At 50.7% G+C, this 15,438-nt stretch overlaps 1 protein-coding gene across 3 annotated transcripts in view; it reads right to left on the bottom strand.

Moving 5' to 3' along the window:
• NELL1 (neural EGFL like 1) overlaps positions 1-15,438 on the bottom strand; it is a gene marked incomplete in the record, with an annotated part of 690,696 nt that overhangs the window by 576,831 nt on the left and 98,427 nt on the right. For all 3 annotated transcript variants that reach the window (XM_056527924.1, XM_056527922.1, XM_056527925.1), the window contains 1 exon segment: positions 863-991. In XM_056527924.1, coding sequence (XP_056383899.1) covers positions 863-991 — 129 coding nt within the window.

The raw sequence follows: 15,438 nt of genomic DNA, 5'->3' as shown, positions 1-15,438 counted from the left end.
TTCTTGTATATAGGAGCAGTATTATAGTAGTTATATTCTTGTATATAGGAGCAGTATTATAGTAGTTATATTCTTGTATATAGGAGCAGTATTATAGTAGTTATATTCTTGTATATAGTAGCAGTATTATAGTAGTTATATTCTTGTATATAGGAGCAGTATTATAGTAGTTATATTCTGGTATATAGGAGCAGTATTATAGTAGTGATATTCTTGTATATAGGAGGCAGTATTATAGTAGTGATATTCTTGTATATAGGAGCAGTATTATAGTAGATATATTCTTGTATATAGGAGACAGTATTATAGTAGTTATATTCTTGTATATAGGAGCAGTATTATAGTAGTTATATTCTTCTATATAGGAGCAGTATTATAGTAGCTATATTCTTGTATATAGGAGCAGTATTATAGTAGTTATATTCTTGTATATAGGAGCAGTATTATAGTAGTTATATTCTTGTATATAGGAGCAGTATTATAGTAGTTATATTCTTGTATATAGGAGGCAGTATTATAGTAGATATATTCTTGTATATAGGAGCAGTATTATAGTAGATATATTCTTGTATATAGGAGCAGTATTATAGTAGTTATATTCCTGTATATAGGAGCAGTATTATAGTAGATATATTCTTGTATATAGGAGCAGTATTATAGTAGTTATATTCTTGTACATAGGAGGCAGTATTATAGTAGTTATATTCTTATATAATAGTGTTCTTTAGCTTGTATAACACTGTCACTGAGCACGTTGCAGGATCTGGCTTCATTACGTGTATATTGTATTGTTTGCGGCTCTGTTGTTACAATTATAAGCTGTTAGAAGTGCGGTTTTTTGAGGAGAAGCAGAAACACTTACCATGAAATAAGAAGGCTTTGCTGCCATTGTGGGTTCCATAAACCTGTGTAATTCCCCTCGTGTTGTTCTCAAGCTCCAGCTCTGAAATTATGTCAATTTGTAAATCGCTTTCCGTCCCAAATCCAAACACTGCAGCAGAAACAAAAAATGTAAACCTTCATTTAAAAAAAAAAAAAAAAATTATATTATATAACAATAATAATAATAATGATGATAATAAAATGATCTAGAAATGGCATACAGGTCATGAGCCTCATCTTCAAAAGAGACAGATCTTGCTTATTCAGGGCTGGGGCATAGTTATGTACAAGTGTAGCTTTGCAAGTTCATGGGTGGGGCAGTCATGTTTGGGCATTTTCAAATTTAGGGGTGGGGCATAGTCATGTAAAGATCTATCTTTACATGCTTATGGGTGGGGCATAGTCATGTCAGGGGTGGTTTTAAAAGCTCAAAGGTGGAGCATAGACAGGTCTGGGTTTGGTTTTAGAAGATCAATGGTGGGGCATAGTCCTGTCCAGGTGTAGCTTTACAAGCTCAGGGGTGGGGCTTAGTTATGTGTGGGTGTAGCTTTACAAGCTCAGGGGTGGGAAAACTTTGTATCACATAAAAAACAAAAAGATCTATGATGGTTGACTGGGCAGTGGTGTACATAGAAGAGAAGATGTGCCCCTTTTTTGTTCTGGATTTTGCCAGCAGAAGGGTCTAGTGCTTGTTACCCCCACTGCCCACTCAGGTTTACTACGTCTACTAGATGGCACCAGAGAGCAAGCTCATTTTATCTATAAATAATTGTAAATATTAGATGATGCTCCGAGATGTAGACCCCCCCCCCCCCCCCGGTTTACCTGTGCACCAATAAAGCAAAATGCAGCTCTGCTACATCTATATACATTGCAATATGTCGACTTGCTAGCGCCAAATGTGGTTCATTGCACTCAAAGTGTCATCCTCCAATGACCCTGTGTAGGGGATTTCACAATGATCTGATGGTTTACACTCAATTGTACGAAATCCATACGAAAAATACATAAAACTGGTTAAAACCGCAAAAAATAAACGGAAAAAAAAAAAAGGCCTGTGACAGACAAATGAAAGGCGACGCAGGAATGAATGCACAGTAGGCAGATGTCTGCGCTTTATTCCCGGCTTAATTACGAGGAGCGGCTGACTAATCACATGCACCTGCACTCATTACCTCTAAAGTGCTGCTGACTAAGGACTCAGCAGACACGGGGGCCACGGCGGAGACGTCTGCCGAGGAAATTACAACTTCAATGCTCCAGAGTCAGAAAATGACTTTCACAATGGACGTCTTCAGCAGAGCGTCTAGGCATCTGGTTGTGAGTTTTCGGGAAAAAAAAGAAAAAAAAAAACATGGTGCCACTCTGGTCCACAGGCCATGACTGGTATTGCATCCCAAGCCTCAATCAAATAAAATCTGTAGTTTTACAACAGCTGGAGGCACACAGAGACACTACCGCATACAAAAACTCTAGTATTGTAGTTTATCCAGAATTAGAAAAATATAGTTGCTGCTTTCTTTCCATAAAAAGAGCGCCACCACCTGTCCTCTTGTTGTGTGGTATTACAACTTGGCTTCAGTGTAACTGAGCTGCAATACCACACAGACCCCAGATTAACATTGTAGGATATAGCAGAGCCGAGTTTGTTCTTTAAATAAATCTGATGTGTATATCTTTATGACTTGGTCTGTATGCAAGTTATTTTAGTGGAAAAAAGCCTTATACTGTACATATAAATAAATATATATGGTAACATAGTTCATAAGGTTGAAAAAAGACCAGAGTCCATCAAGTTCAACCTATATCCCTAATGAGTCCCTGATGAGTCCCTGATGAGTTGATCCAGAGGAAGGAAAAAAACCCTCATACTAGAGGTAAAAATTCCTTCCCGACTCCAAATATCAGAACAAATCCCTGGATCAACGTTCTGTCCATATAAATCTAGAATCCATAGTCTGTAATATTATTCTCCAAAAATGCATCAGACCCCTTTTAAATTATTTTACAGAGTTCACCATGACACCTCCTCCGGGAGAGAATTCCAGTGTCTCACTGCTCTTACAGTAAAGAACCCCCGTCTGTGCTGGTGTAGAAACCTTCTTTCCTCTACAGTCCTGGGTATAAATAGATCATGGAGAGATCTCTGTACTGTCCTGATATATTATATATATTATTAGGTCACCTCCTTGTTATATATACAGTCCTGGCCGGTACTGTACACAGTATTCCATGTGCGGTCTGACCGGTACTGTACACAGTATTCCATGTGCGGTCTGACCGGTACTGTACACAGTATTCCATGCGCGGTCTGACCGGTACTGTACACAGTATTCCATGCGCGGTCTGACCAGTACTGTACACAGTATTCCATGCGCGGTCTGACCGGTACTGTACACAGTATTCCATGTGCGGTCTGACCAGTACTGTACACAGTATTCCATGTGCGGTCTGACCGGTACTGTACACAGTATTCCATGTGCGGTCTGACCGGTACTGTACACAGTATTCCATGTGCGGTCTGACCGGTACTGTACACAGTATTCATTGTGCGGTCTGACCGGTACTGTACACAGTATTCCATGTGCGGTCTGACCGGTACTGTACACAGTATTCATTGTGCGGTCTGACCGGTACTGTACACAGTATTCATTGTGCGGTCTGACCGGTACTGTACACAGTATTCATTGTGCGGTCTGACCGGTACTGTACACAGTATTCTATGTGTGGTCTGACCAGTACTGTACACAGTGGGGGACATGTATCAAAGATTTTACCCCTGTTTTGTGTGTATTTTTTTGCGCCAAATTTTGCGCAAGCCCATTTTTTGCGCATTTTTTTGGCGCACGTTTTGGTAGAGCATGTCCTTCAGATGTGGCTGAATCAGGGTACCTTGGAGTGACAGCTATAGTGCGCATGGATTTATTACCTGCGTACTTTTCCTTTACACCAAAAATTTTGCGGCAAGAGCAGTTTTTTTGCGCAAATATAAGCCATCTTGGACTTAACGTAGCAAGATGCTCTAAATCATCGATTCTATTTTCCAAAGAGTGGATTGAGGAGATGACTATATTTACCCGCAATATATGAAGCTCATTGCGCTTCTGCTCATAATTTAGAATTCGGGAAAAGGGGTAAAATGCTTCTACCATACACAAATAATGATACATGTCCCCCAGTATTCCGTGTGTGCTCTGACCAGTACTGTACACAGTATTCCGTGTGTGGTCTGACCAGTACTGTACACAGTATTCCGTGTGTGGTCTGACCAGTACTGTACACAGTATTCCGTGTGTGGTCTGACCAGTACTGTACACAGTATTCCGTGTGTGGTCTGACCAGAACTGTACACAGTATTCCGTGTGTGGTCTGACCAGTACTGTACACAGTATTCCGTGTGTGGTCTGACCAGTACTGTACACAGTATTCCGTGTGTGGTCTGACCAGTACTGTACACAGTATTCCGTGTGTGGTCTGACCAGTACTGTACACAGAATTCCGTGTGTGGTCTGACCAGTACTGTACACAGTATTCCGTGTGTGGTCTGACCAGTACTGTACACAGTATTCCGTGTGTGGTCTGACCAGTACTGTACAAAGTATTCTATGTGTGGTCTGACCAGTACTGTACACAGTATTCTATGTGTGGTCTGATCAATACAGTACACACTATTCCATGTGCGGTCTGACCAGTACTGTACACAGTATTCTATGTGTGGTCTGACCAGTACTGTACACAGTATTCTATGTGTGGTCTGACCAGTACTGTACACAGTATTCTATGTGCGGTCTGATCAATACAGTACACACTATTCCATGTGTGGTCTGACCAGTACTGTACACAGTATTCTATGTGCGGTCTGATCAATACAGTACACACTATTCCATGTGTGGTCTGACCAGTACTGTACACAGTATTCTATGTGTGGTCTGATCAATACAGTACACACTATTCCATGTGTGGTCTGACCAGTACTGTACACAGTATTCTATGTGTGGTCTGATCAATACAGTACACACTATTCCATGTGCGGTCTGACCAGTACTGTACACATTTTCTTATTACTGTACACACTTATTTCCTTGTCGTGGGCATCTATACCATTATTGATGCACCCCATGATTTTATTTGCCTTGGCAGCAGCTGCCTGACACTGGTCACTACAGCTAAATTTACTATTAACTAAGATTCCTAAGTCCTTTTCTACGTCAGTCGTCCCAAGTGTTCTCCCATTTGATACATAAACCCAGCCCGGATTTTTCCTCCCCATGTGCATTACCTTACATTTATCAGTGTTGAACCTCATCTCCTCATCTCCTATCCAGATCCATTTGTAATAGTGCACTGTCCTCTGTTGTGTTATCTACTATACACAATGCTCTGTCCTCTATAGTGTTATGTGCTATATACAGTGCACTGTCCTCTATAGTGTTATCTGCTATATACAGTGCACTGTCCTCTATTGTGTTTACCGCTGTACAGAGTTTAGTATCATCTGCAAAGATTGCTACTTTACTATTCAACCACTCTACAAGGTCATTAATAAATATATTAAATAGGACAGGACCCAAGACGGACCCCTGTGGTCCCCACTAGTAACAGTCACCCAATCAGAATAACCACCCTCTGTTTTCTATGACAGACAGTTACCTACCCACTTATACACATTCTCCCCCAGCCCCATCCCTCTCATTTTATGCACCAACCTTTTATGTGGAACCTTATCAAATGCTTTGGAATAATCCAGATATATATACGGCATCCAGCGATTCCCCCGGTCCAGTCTGGAGCTCACCTCCTCATAAAAGCTGATCATGTGACAGGACCGATCCCTCATAAAGCCCTGTGATATGGATGGGGTGCTAGATTACAAATACACCTCTGCTATACCAGCCAAATTAAGCCATGTATCACCAGGCTCCCTGTGGATACATTTATAGGGGTTGGCGTACACCTTTAACTACTGAATGACAGCTAAACATCTTATCCCCTATCCAGAGGGTAGGGGATAAGATGTCTGGATCACAGGGTGTCCCGCCACTGGGACCCACGTTAACTCCGTGCAGCACCGCGCATGCTAAACAGTATGTTTAGAACGCTGGGTTCCCACGGCGAGGGTTGTGACGTCACACCACACCCCCATGTGACCTCCCGCCACGCCCTCTCTATTCATGTCTTTGGATAAGAGATAGGATGTCTAGGGGCAGAGTACCCCTTTAAGGCTGTGTTCACACAGGGTGTTTAACTAGCAGTACTGCCGCCATTTACCGCTGCTATCACTGTTATACTAGTGCAATCCTTTATGATTATGCAAAGTGTAGTAAGATTGTGCAATTCGTTTAAAAAAAAAAAAAAGAAACTTTTTTTTACAGCAAATTTGGGAAAATAGCTCTAAAATTGTGGCGTTTACCGCTAATTTTACGCTCTGTGTTAACGCAGCCTTACACCGCAGCTCCATAGTTAAAGGGGTATTCCAGGAAAAAAGTTTTATATATATATCAACTGGCTCCAGAAAGTTAAACAGATTTGTAAATTACTTCTATTAAAAAAATCTTAATCCTTTCAGTACTTATGAGCTTCTGAAGTTAAGGTTGCTCTTTTCTGTCTAAGTCCTCTCTGATGACACGTGTCTCGGGAAATGCCCAATTTAGAAGAGGTTTGCTATGGGGATTTGCTTCTAAACTGGGCGTTTCCCGAGACAGGTCTCATCAGAGAGCACTTAGACAGAAAAGAACAAGCTTAACTTCAGAAGCTCATAAGTACTGAAAGGATTAAAGGGGTATTCCAGGCAAAACTTTTTTTATATATATCAACTGGCTCCGGAAAGTTAAACAGATTTGTAAATTACTTCTATTAAAAAATGTGAATCCTTCCAATAGTTATTAGCTTCTGAAGTTTTCTGTCTAACTGCTCAATGATGATGTCACGTCCCGGTAGCTCTGCATGTTGGGAAAATATCCCCATAGGAACTGCACAGCTCCCGGGACGTGAGTCATCAGAGAGCAGTTAGACAGAAAACAACAACTCAATTTCAGAAGCTAATAACTATTGGAAGGATTAAGATTTTTTAATAGAAGTCATTTACAAATCTGTTTAACTTTCTGGAGCCAGTTGATATAAAAAAATTTTTTTTTTTCCTGGAATACCCCTTTAAAGTCAAGAAATAGCGCTACAAAAAAGTGGCAACTAAATCACCTGACATGAACTCAACCATAACATACTCAGCTCTGCTATTCTCCACATACTCCGCACTGCTGCAGCGCACGCGCCACAACCCTACAAAACTTCACAAACTCAACCCTGCTACAAAACAACAGTATCGGGACAACTACACACCTAACGTATAACCGTGCTAGATACCACAATCTCGGCTCTGCTACCTCCCGTATAGCAGATACCGCCATTTTCCCGGGCGTGCAGTCATGTACACTTCCCGCACATTTATCAAAGAGGTGATAGCTTTACAGTATATATCTAAGATTTAAAGTGTGCTCTGGGCCTGTGTGTCTGTGCGCCAAATCCAAAAACTCGCCTCTGCTACATCGGCCAAAGTGAGCTGCGTTACAAAACGCCACAAACTAAGTCCTGGTTTTACAGTTCAGACGGAGACAGCGTTTTCCAAGCAGGGTACCCCCAATTGTTGCAAAACTACAACTCCCAGCATGCCAGGACAGAAGTTTTGAAACAGCTGGAGGCACACTGGTTGGGAAACACTAGGCTGACACCGTGCCACATTGAGCACGCTATGTTTTTCGGCACGCATTTTGGTGCACATGATAGGGCTCGGCGGTATACCGGTTCATACCGAATACCGAAATTTTTGTGCTGCACGACATGAATTTTAACCCATACCGCAATACCGGTTGGGCCCCTCCCCCTCAGGAATGAATAAATTAAATCAGCCCAGCGCTGCGCTGTCCCCATCGGCGTTCTACTCAAATATCACCCGCAAGCGTTGCCATCCTGTTTGTTGTGGCCGCCGGCGCCGACACTCTATGCCAGTGGTCTTCAACTTCCAGATGTTGCAAAACTACAACTCCCAGCATGCCCGGACAGCCGCTGGCTGTTGTAGTTTTGCAACATCTGGAGGTCCTCAGGTTGAAGACCACTGCTCGATACTGTATCCATATGCCCGGGCTGCAAAAGGTAAACAAAATAAACTTTAACTCACCTTCCCCGTCGGTCCGGACCAGCTTCATAGTGAATGGAACGTCGGAAAGCCGTCAGCCTATCACCGGCCGAGGCGGAATCAGTATCACCGGCCGCAGCGATGTTCACCGGCCGAGGCAGAATCACTATCACCGGCCGCAGCGATGTTCACTGGCCGAGGCGGAATCACTATCACCGGCCGAGGCGGAACATCGCTGCGGCCGGTGATAAGCTAATGGCTGTCCGACGTTTATGTCCCCAGGAAGAGCGTAAGGCCGATGTAGGAAGGTGCGCTAAAGTTTATTTTTGTTTACCTTTTGCAGCCCTGGCATAGGGATACAGCTATAGAGAGTCAGCGCCGGCGGCCGCAACAGACAGTAGGACGAGGAGGGCAGCGCTTGCAGGTGACGTGAGTAGTACCCCAATAGGGACAGTGCAGCGCTGGGTTAATAAATTTTGGGGGGGGGGATACCGTTATATACCGTGGAACCGCCATAAGTTACAAAAATACCGCGATACACATATTTGGCCATACCGCCCAGCCCTAGCACATGATGGAATTTTACTGGAAATCTACAATTATGTTACGCCGCAATCCAAAACCGCGCCGCCCCCCTCCCCCTATTTCTAACGGGAAAGAAACCGCGGTGGGAATTTGCGTATTGACAAATCTATAAGGGAAATATATGGAGGGAGATTAATCAAAGCCCGTCCAGAGGAAAAGCTGCTGAGTTGCCCATAGCAACCAATCAGATCGCTGCTTTCATTATTTGAAAAGGCCTCTGAAAAATTACAGAAGCGATCTGATTGGTTGCTATGGGCAACTGGTCAACTTTTCCTCCGGACAGGATTTGATAAATCTCCCCCCATTAAGCCTTGCGCAGTGGAAGAACAGCACAGTTGCCCATAGCAACCAGATTCCAGCTTTCATTTTGTTCAGGGGGCCTCTTTTTGAAAGTGAAAGCTGCAACCTGATTGGTTGCTATGGGCAACTGCTCAGTTCTGCCATATCCATGCCATTCAGCTTGGATAGATACATACACAGCCCCACTACACCGATACATATCCCTACTACTACTGGACAAAGTGGCCCCGACAAAATGGCCGCCAACTCAATCCTGCACCCCCCTTACAAACACAACTTTCCTACTCAACTCTACACCTGACAGACAACCCTGCTCACAACACCCTCTCAGTACCGCTACATCCATCATACTCGGCCTTCATAAATTTTACTATCATTGTTGTACTGCAGGTCTGAGTTTATTGGCGCATGTTCACACCACGATTTTACTATACGGTTTTGTTTTAAAAAAAAACGTATGCAGCCGTACAGAAAACAGTGCCCATTCAAAACCATATGCACCATAATGTATACGGTTGTCTACAATTTACAACCCATACGGTTTTTTATTTTTTTTTTTCCCGGAAAGAAAACCCGCGGCCCGGGTGAAAAACTGTATTAAACCGTATGCGTTTTTTTTTTTTTTAAACATGGGCGTCAATGGGAACCGTACAGACCTGTATGTGCCTACGGTTCCATCCGGTTTGCACTACACGGTTTTTGACTTTGCATTTTTTTTCTTGGAATTTGAATCAAACAAGTAAAACTTTATTCATAATGGAGTGAAAAGTTCAAAACGTATACGCTTTTTTCTTAAAAAAACGGATGCAACCGGACATCACTTTTCAAACCGTATACGGATTATAATTTGTCCACACTTTTTGATACAGTTTAATCAGGTTTTGACGAATGTTTTTTATCAAAAAGGTGATACGGGAACTGAACTGCAAAAACGTGGTGTGAACCCAGCCTTAGTGACAGAACAAACTCGTCTCTGCTACATCCCACAGACCAACAACTCAACTCTGCTACACCTGACAGACAACCTTGTACACTCTCAGCTCTGCTACACCCGACAGACAACCTTGTACACTCTCAGCTCTGCTACACCCGACAGACAACCTTGTACACTCTCAGCTCTGCTACACCTGACAGACAACCTTGTACACTCTCAACTCTGCTACACCTGACAGACAACCTTGTACACTCTCAGCTCTACTACACCTGACAGACAACCTTGTACACTCCCAGCTTTGCTACACCTGACAGACAACCTTGTACACACTCAGCTCTACTACACCTGACAGACAACCTTGTACACACTCAGCTCTGCTACACCTGACAGACAACCTTGTACACTCTCAGCTCTGCTACACCTGACAGACAACCTTGTACATTCTCAGCTCTGCTACACCTGACAGACAACCTTGTACACTCTCAGCTCTGCTACACCTGACAGACAACCTTGTACACTCTCAGCTCTGCTACACCTGACAGACAACCTTGTACACTCTCAGCTCTGCTACACCTGACAGACAACCTTGTACACTCTCAGCTCTGCTGCACCTGACAGACAACCTTGTACACTCTCAGCTCTGCTACACCTGACAGACAACCTTGTACACTCTCAGCTCTGCTACACCTGACAGACAACCTTGTACACACTCAGCTCTGCTACACCTGACAGACAACCTTGTACACACTCAGCTCTGCTACACCTGACAGACAACCTTGTACACACTCAGCTCTGCTACACCCGACAGACAACCTTGCACACTCTCAGCTCTGCTACACCCGACAGACAACCTTGCACACTCTCAGCTCTGCTACACCCGACAGACAACCTTGTACACTCTCAGCTCTGCTACACCTGACAGACAACATTGTACACTCTCAGCTCTGCTACACCTGACAGACAACCTTGTACACTCTCAGCTCTGCTACACCTGACAGACAACCTTGTACACTCTCAGCTCTGCTACACCTGACAGACAACCTTGTACACTCTCAGCTCTGCTGCATCCAACACCCTCAGCCCGGGTAAATTCAACTAAAACTCTTCCTCAACACCCGACACACACAGCTCCACTACACCGGACATCTCCGTCCTGCTAAACCCAACACACCCGGCAGGACAAACTCAGAAGTCTACATCAGTGTTTTCCAAACAGTATTTTGAAGACTACAACTCCCAGCATGCCCGGACAGCCAACACAGGAGCCTGATAGCTTCACCCTAGGACAGTGATGGCGCGAACCTGCAGCACGCAGAGCCCCTCAGAGGACATAGATCGCCCCGTGCAGACGTGCGGCCGCTCCTCCCCTCACATCTCTGAGGAAGGCAGAGGACGCAGGTCTGCGCGGGAGAAATAAGCCACGCCCAAACCACGCCCCCTCAAGGAGGATGCAGATCTGTGAGCCATAAAGAACGCAGAGAAAGGTTCTTCACCCCTCCCTAATGATTGCTATGTGTGAAGGGGGACATACTGCACGGGCTGGGGACAGGGAGGAGGGGGGACATACTGCACGGGCTGGGGACAGGGAGGGACATACTGCACGGGCTGGGGACAGGGAGGGAGGGACATACTGCACGGGCTGGAGACAGGGAGGAGGGGGGACATACTGCACGGGCTGGGGACAGGGAGGGAGGGACATACTGCACGGGCTGGGGACAGGGAGGGAGGGACATACTGCACGGGCTGGGGACAGGGAGGGAGGGAGGGACATACTGCACGGGCTGGGGACAGGGAGGGAGGGAGGGACATACTGCACGGGCTGGGGACAGGGAGGGAGGGACATACTGCACGGGCTGGAGACAGGGAGGGAGGGACATACTGCACGGGCTGGGGACAGGGAGGGAGGGAGGGACATACTGCACGGGCTGGGGACAGGGAGGGAGGGAGGGACATACTGCACGGGCTGGGGACAGGGAGGGAGGGACATACTGCACGGGCTGGGGACAGGGAGGGAGGGACATACTGCACGGGCTGGGGACAGGGAGGGAGGGAGGGACATACTGCACGGGCTGGGGACAGGGAGGGAGGGAGGGACATACTGCACGGGCTGGGGACAGGGAGGGAGGGAGGGACATACTGCACGGGCTGGGGACAGGGAGGAGGGGGGACATACTGCACGGGCTGGGGACAGGGAGGGAGGGACATACTGCACGGGCTGGAGACAGGGAGGAGGGGGGACATACTGCACGGGCTGGAGACAAGGAGGGGGGGACATACTGCACGGGCTGGGGACAGGGAGGGGGGGACATACTGCACGGGCTGGGGACAGGGAGGAGGGGGGACATACTGCACGGGCTGGGGACAGGGAGGAGGGGGGACATACCGCACGGGCTGGGGACAGGGAGGAGGGGGGACATACCGCACGGGCTGGAGACAGGGAGGAGGGGGGACATACCGCACGGGCCGGAGACAGGGAGGAGGGGGGGACATACCGCACGGGCCGGAGACAAGGAGGGGGGGCCATACTGCACGGGCCGGAGACAGGGAGGAGGGGGGGACATACTGCACGGGCCGGAGAAAGGGAGGAGGGGGGGACATACCGCACGGGCCGGAGACAGGGAGGAGGGGGGGACATACCGCACGGGCCGGAGACAGGGAGGAGGGGGGGACATACCGCACGGGCCGGGGACAGGGAGGGGGGGGGACATACCGCACGGGCCGGGGACAGGGAGGAGGGGGGGACATACCGCACGGGCCGGGGACAGGGAGGAGGGGGGGACATACCGCACGGGCCGGGGACAGGGAGGAGGGGGGGACATACCGCACGGGCCGGGGACAGGGAGGGGGGGGACATACCGCACGGGCCGGGGACAGGGAGGGGGGGGGACATACTGCACGGGCTGGGGACAAGGAGGGGGGGGGGGACATACTGCACGGGCTGGGGACAAGGGGGGGACATACTGCACGGGCTGGGGACAAGGGGGGGACATACTGCACGGGCTGGGGACAAGGGGGGGACATACTGCACGGGCTGGGGACAAGGGGGGGACATACTGCACGGGCTGGGGACAAGGTGGGGGGGACATACTGCACGGGCTGGGGATAAGGTGGGGGAACATACTGCACGGGCTGGGGATAAGGTGGGGGAACATACTGCACGGGCTGGGGACAAGGTGGGGGGGACATACTGCACGGGCTGGGGATAAGGTGGGGGAACATACTGCACGGGCTGGGGACAGGGAGGAGGGGGGACAGGGAGGGGGGACATACTGCACGGGCTGGGGACAGGGAGGGGGGACATACTGCACGGGCTGGGGACAGGGAGGAGGGGGGACATACTGCACGGGCTGGGGACAGGGAGGAGGGGGGACATACTGCACGGGCTGGGGACAGGGAGGAGGGGGGACATACTGCACGGGCTGGGGACAGGGAGGAGGGGGGACATACTGCACGGGCTGGGGACAGGGAGGGGGGGACATACTGCACGGGCTGGGGACAGGGAGGGGGGGACATACTGCACGGGCTGGGGACAGGGAGGGGGGGACATACTGCACGGGCTGGGGACAGGGAGGGGGGGACATACTGCACGGGCTGGGGACAGGGAGGGGGGGACATACTGCACGGGCTGGGGACAGGGAGGGGGGGACATACTGCACGGGCTGGGGACAGGGAGGGGGGGACATACTGCACGGGCTGGGGACAGGGAGGGGGGGACATACTGCACGGGCTGGGGACAGGGAGGGGGGGACATACTGCACGGGCTGGGGACAGGGAGGGGGGGACATACTGCACGGGCTGGGGACAGGGAGGGGGGGACATACTGCACGGGCTGGGGACAGGGAGGGGGGGACATACTGCACGGGCTGGGGACAGGGAGGGGGGGGACATACTGCACGGGCTGGGGACAGGGAGGGGGGGACATACTGCACGGGCTGGGGACAGGGAGGGGGGGACATACTGCACGGGCTGGGGACAGGGAGGGGGGGACATACTGCACGGGCTGGGGACAGGGAGGGGGGACATACTGCACGGGCTGGGGACAGGGAGGGGGGACATACTGCACGGGCTGGGGACAGGGAGGGGGGGACATACTGCACGGGCTGGGGACAGGGAGGGGGGACATACTGCACGGGCTGGGGACAGGGAGGGGGGGACATACTGCACGGGCTGGGGACAGGGAGGGGGGGACATACTGCACGGGCTGGGGACAGGGAGGGGGGGACATACTGCACGGGCTGGGGACAGGGAGGAGGGGGCCATACTGCACGGGCTGGGGACAGGGAGGAGGGGGCCATACTGCACGGGCTGGGGACAGGGAGGAGGGGGGACATACTGCACGGGCTGGGGACAGGGAGGGGGGGACATACTGCACGGGCTGGGGACAGGGAGGGGGGGACATACTGCACGGGCTGGGGACAGGGAGGGGGGGACATACTGCACGGGCTGGGGACAGGGAGGGGGGGACATACTGCACGGGCTGGGGACAGGGAGGGGGGGACATACTGCACGGGCTGGGGACAGGGAGGGGGGACATACTGCACGGGCTGGGGACAGGGAGGGGGGACATACTGCACGGGCTGGGGACAGGGAGGGGGGACATACTGCACGGGCTGGGGACAGGGAGGGGGGACATACTGCACGGGCTGGGGACAGGGAGGAGGGGGGGACATACTGCACGGGCTGGGGACAGGGAGGAGGGGGGGACACTGCACGGGCTGGGGACAGGGAGGAGGGGGGACACACTGCACGGGCTGGGGACAGGGAGGAGGGGGGACACACTGCACGGACAGGGAGGGGGGGACATACTGCACGGGCCGGGGACAGGGAGGGGGGGGGACATACTGCACGGGCCGGGGACAGGGAGGGGGGGGACATACTGCACGGGCCGGGGACAGGGAGGGGGGGGACATACTGCACGGGCCGGGGACAGGGAGGGGGGGGGGACATACTGCACGGGCCAGGGACAGGGAGGAGGGGGGACATACTGCACGGGCCAGGGACAGGGAGGAGGGGGGACATACTGCACGGGCCGGGGACAGGGAGGAGGGGGGACATACTGCACAGGCCGGGGACAGGGAGGAGGGGGGACATACTGCAGGGGCTGGGGACAGGGAAGAGGGGGGACATACTGCAGGGGCTGGGGACAGGGAGGAGGGGGGACATACTGCAGGGGCCGGGGACAGGGAGGGGGGGACATACTGCACGGGCCGGGGACAGGGAGGGGGGGACATACTGGCCGGGGACAGGGAGGGGGGGGGACATACTGCACGGGGATGGGGGGGGGACATACTGCACGGGGATGGGGGGGGGACATACTGCACGGGACAGGGAGGAGGGGGACATACTGCACGGGACAGGGAGGAGGGGGACATACTGCACAGCCGGGGACAGGGAGGAGGGGGGACATACTGCAGGGGCTGGGGACAGGGAGGAGGGGGGACATACTGCAGGGGCTGGGGACAGGGAGGGGGGGACATACTGCACGGGCTGGGGACAAGGGGGGGACATACTGCATGGGCTGGGGACAAGGGGGGGACATACTGCATGGGCTGGGGACAAGGGGGGGACATGCTGCATGGGCTGGGGACAAGGGGGGGACATACTGCAT

Source organism: Hyla sarda, chromosome 6 (genome assembly GCF_029499605.1).
Source record: "Hyla sarda isolate aHylSar1 chromosome 6, aHylSar1.hap1, whole genome shotgun sequence".
Lineage (NCBI taxonomy): Eukaryota > Metazoa > Chordata > Amphibia > Anura > Hylidae > Hyla > Hyla sarda.
The sequence above is the reverse complement of the archived record's forward strand: the minus strand, read 5'-3'. Positions and strand labels throughout refer to the sequence as shown.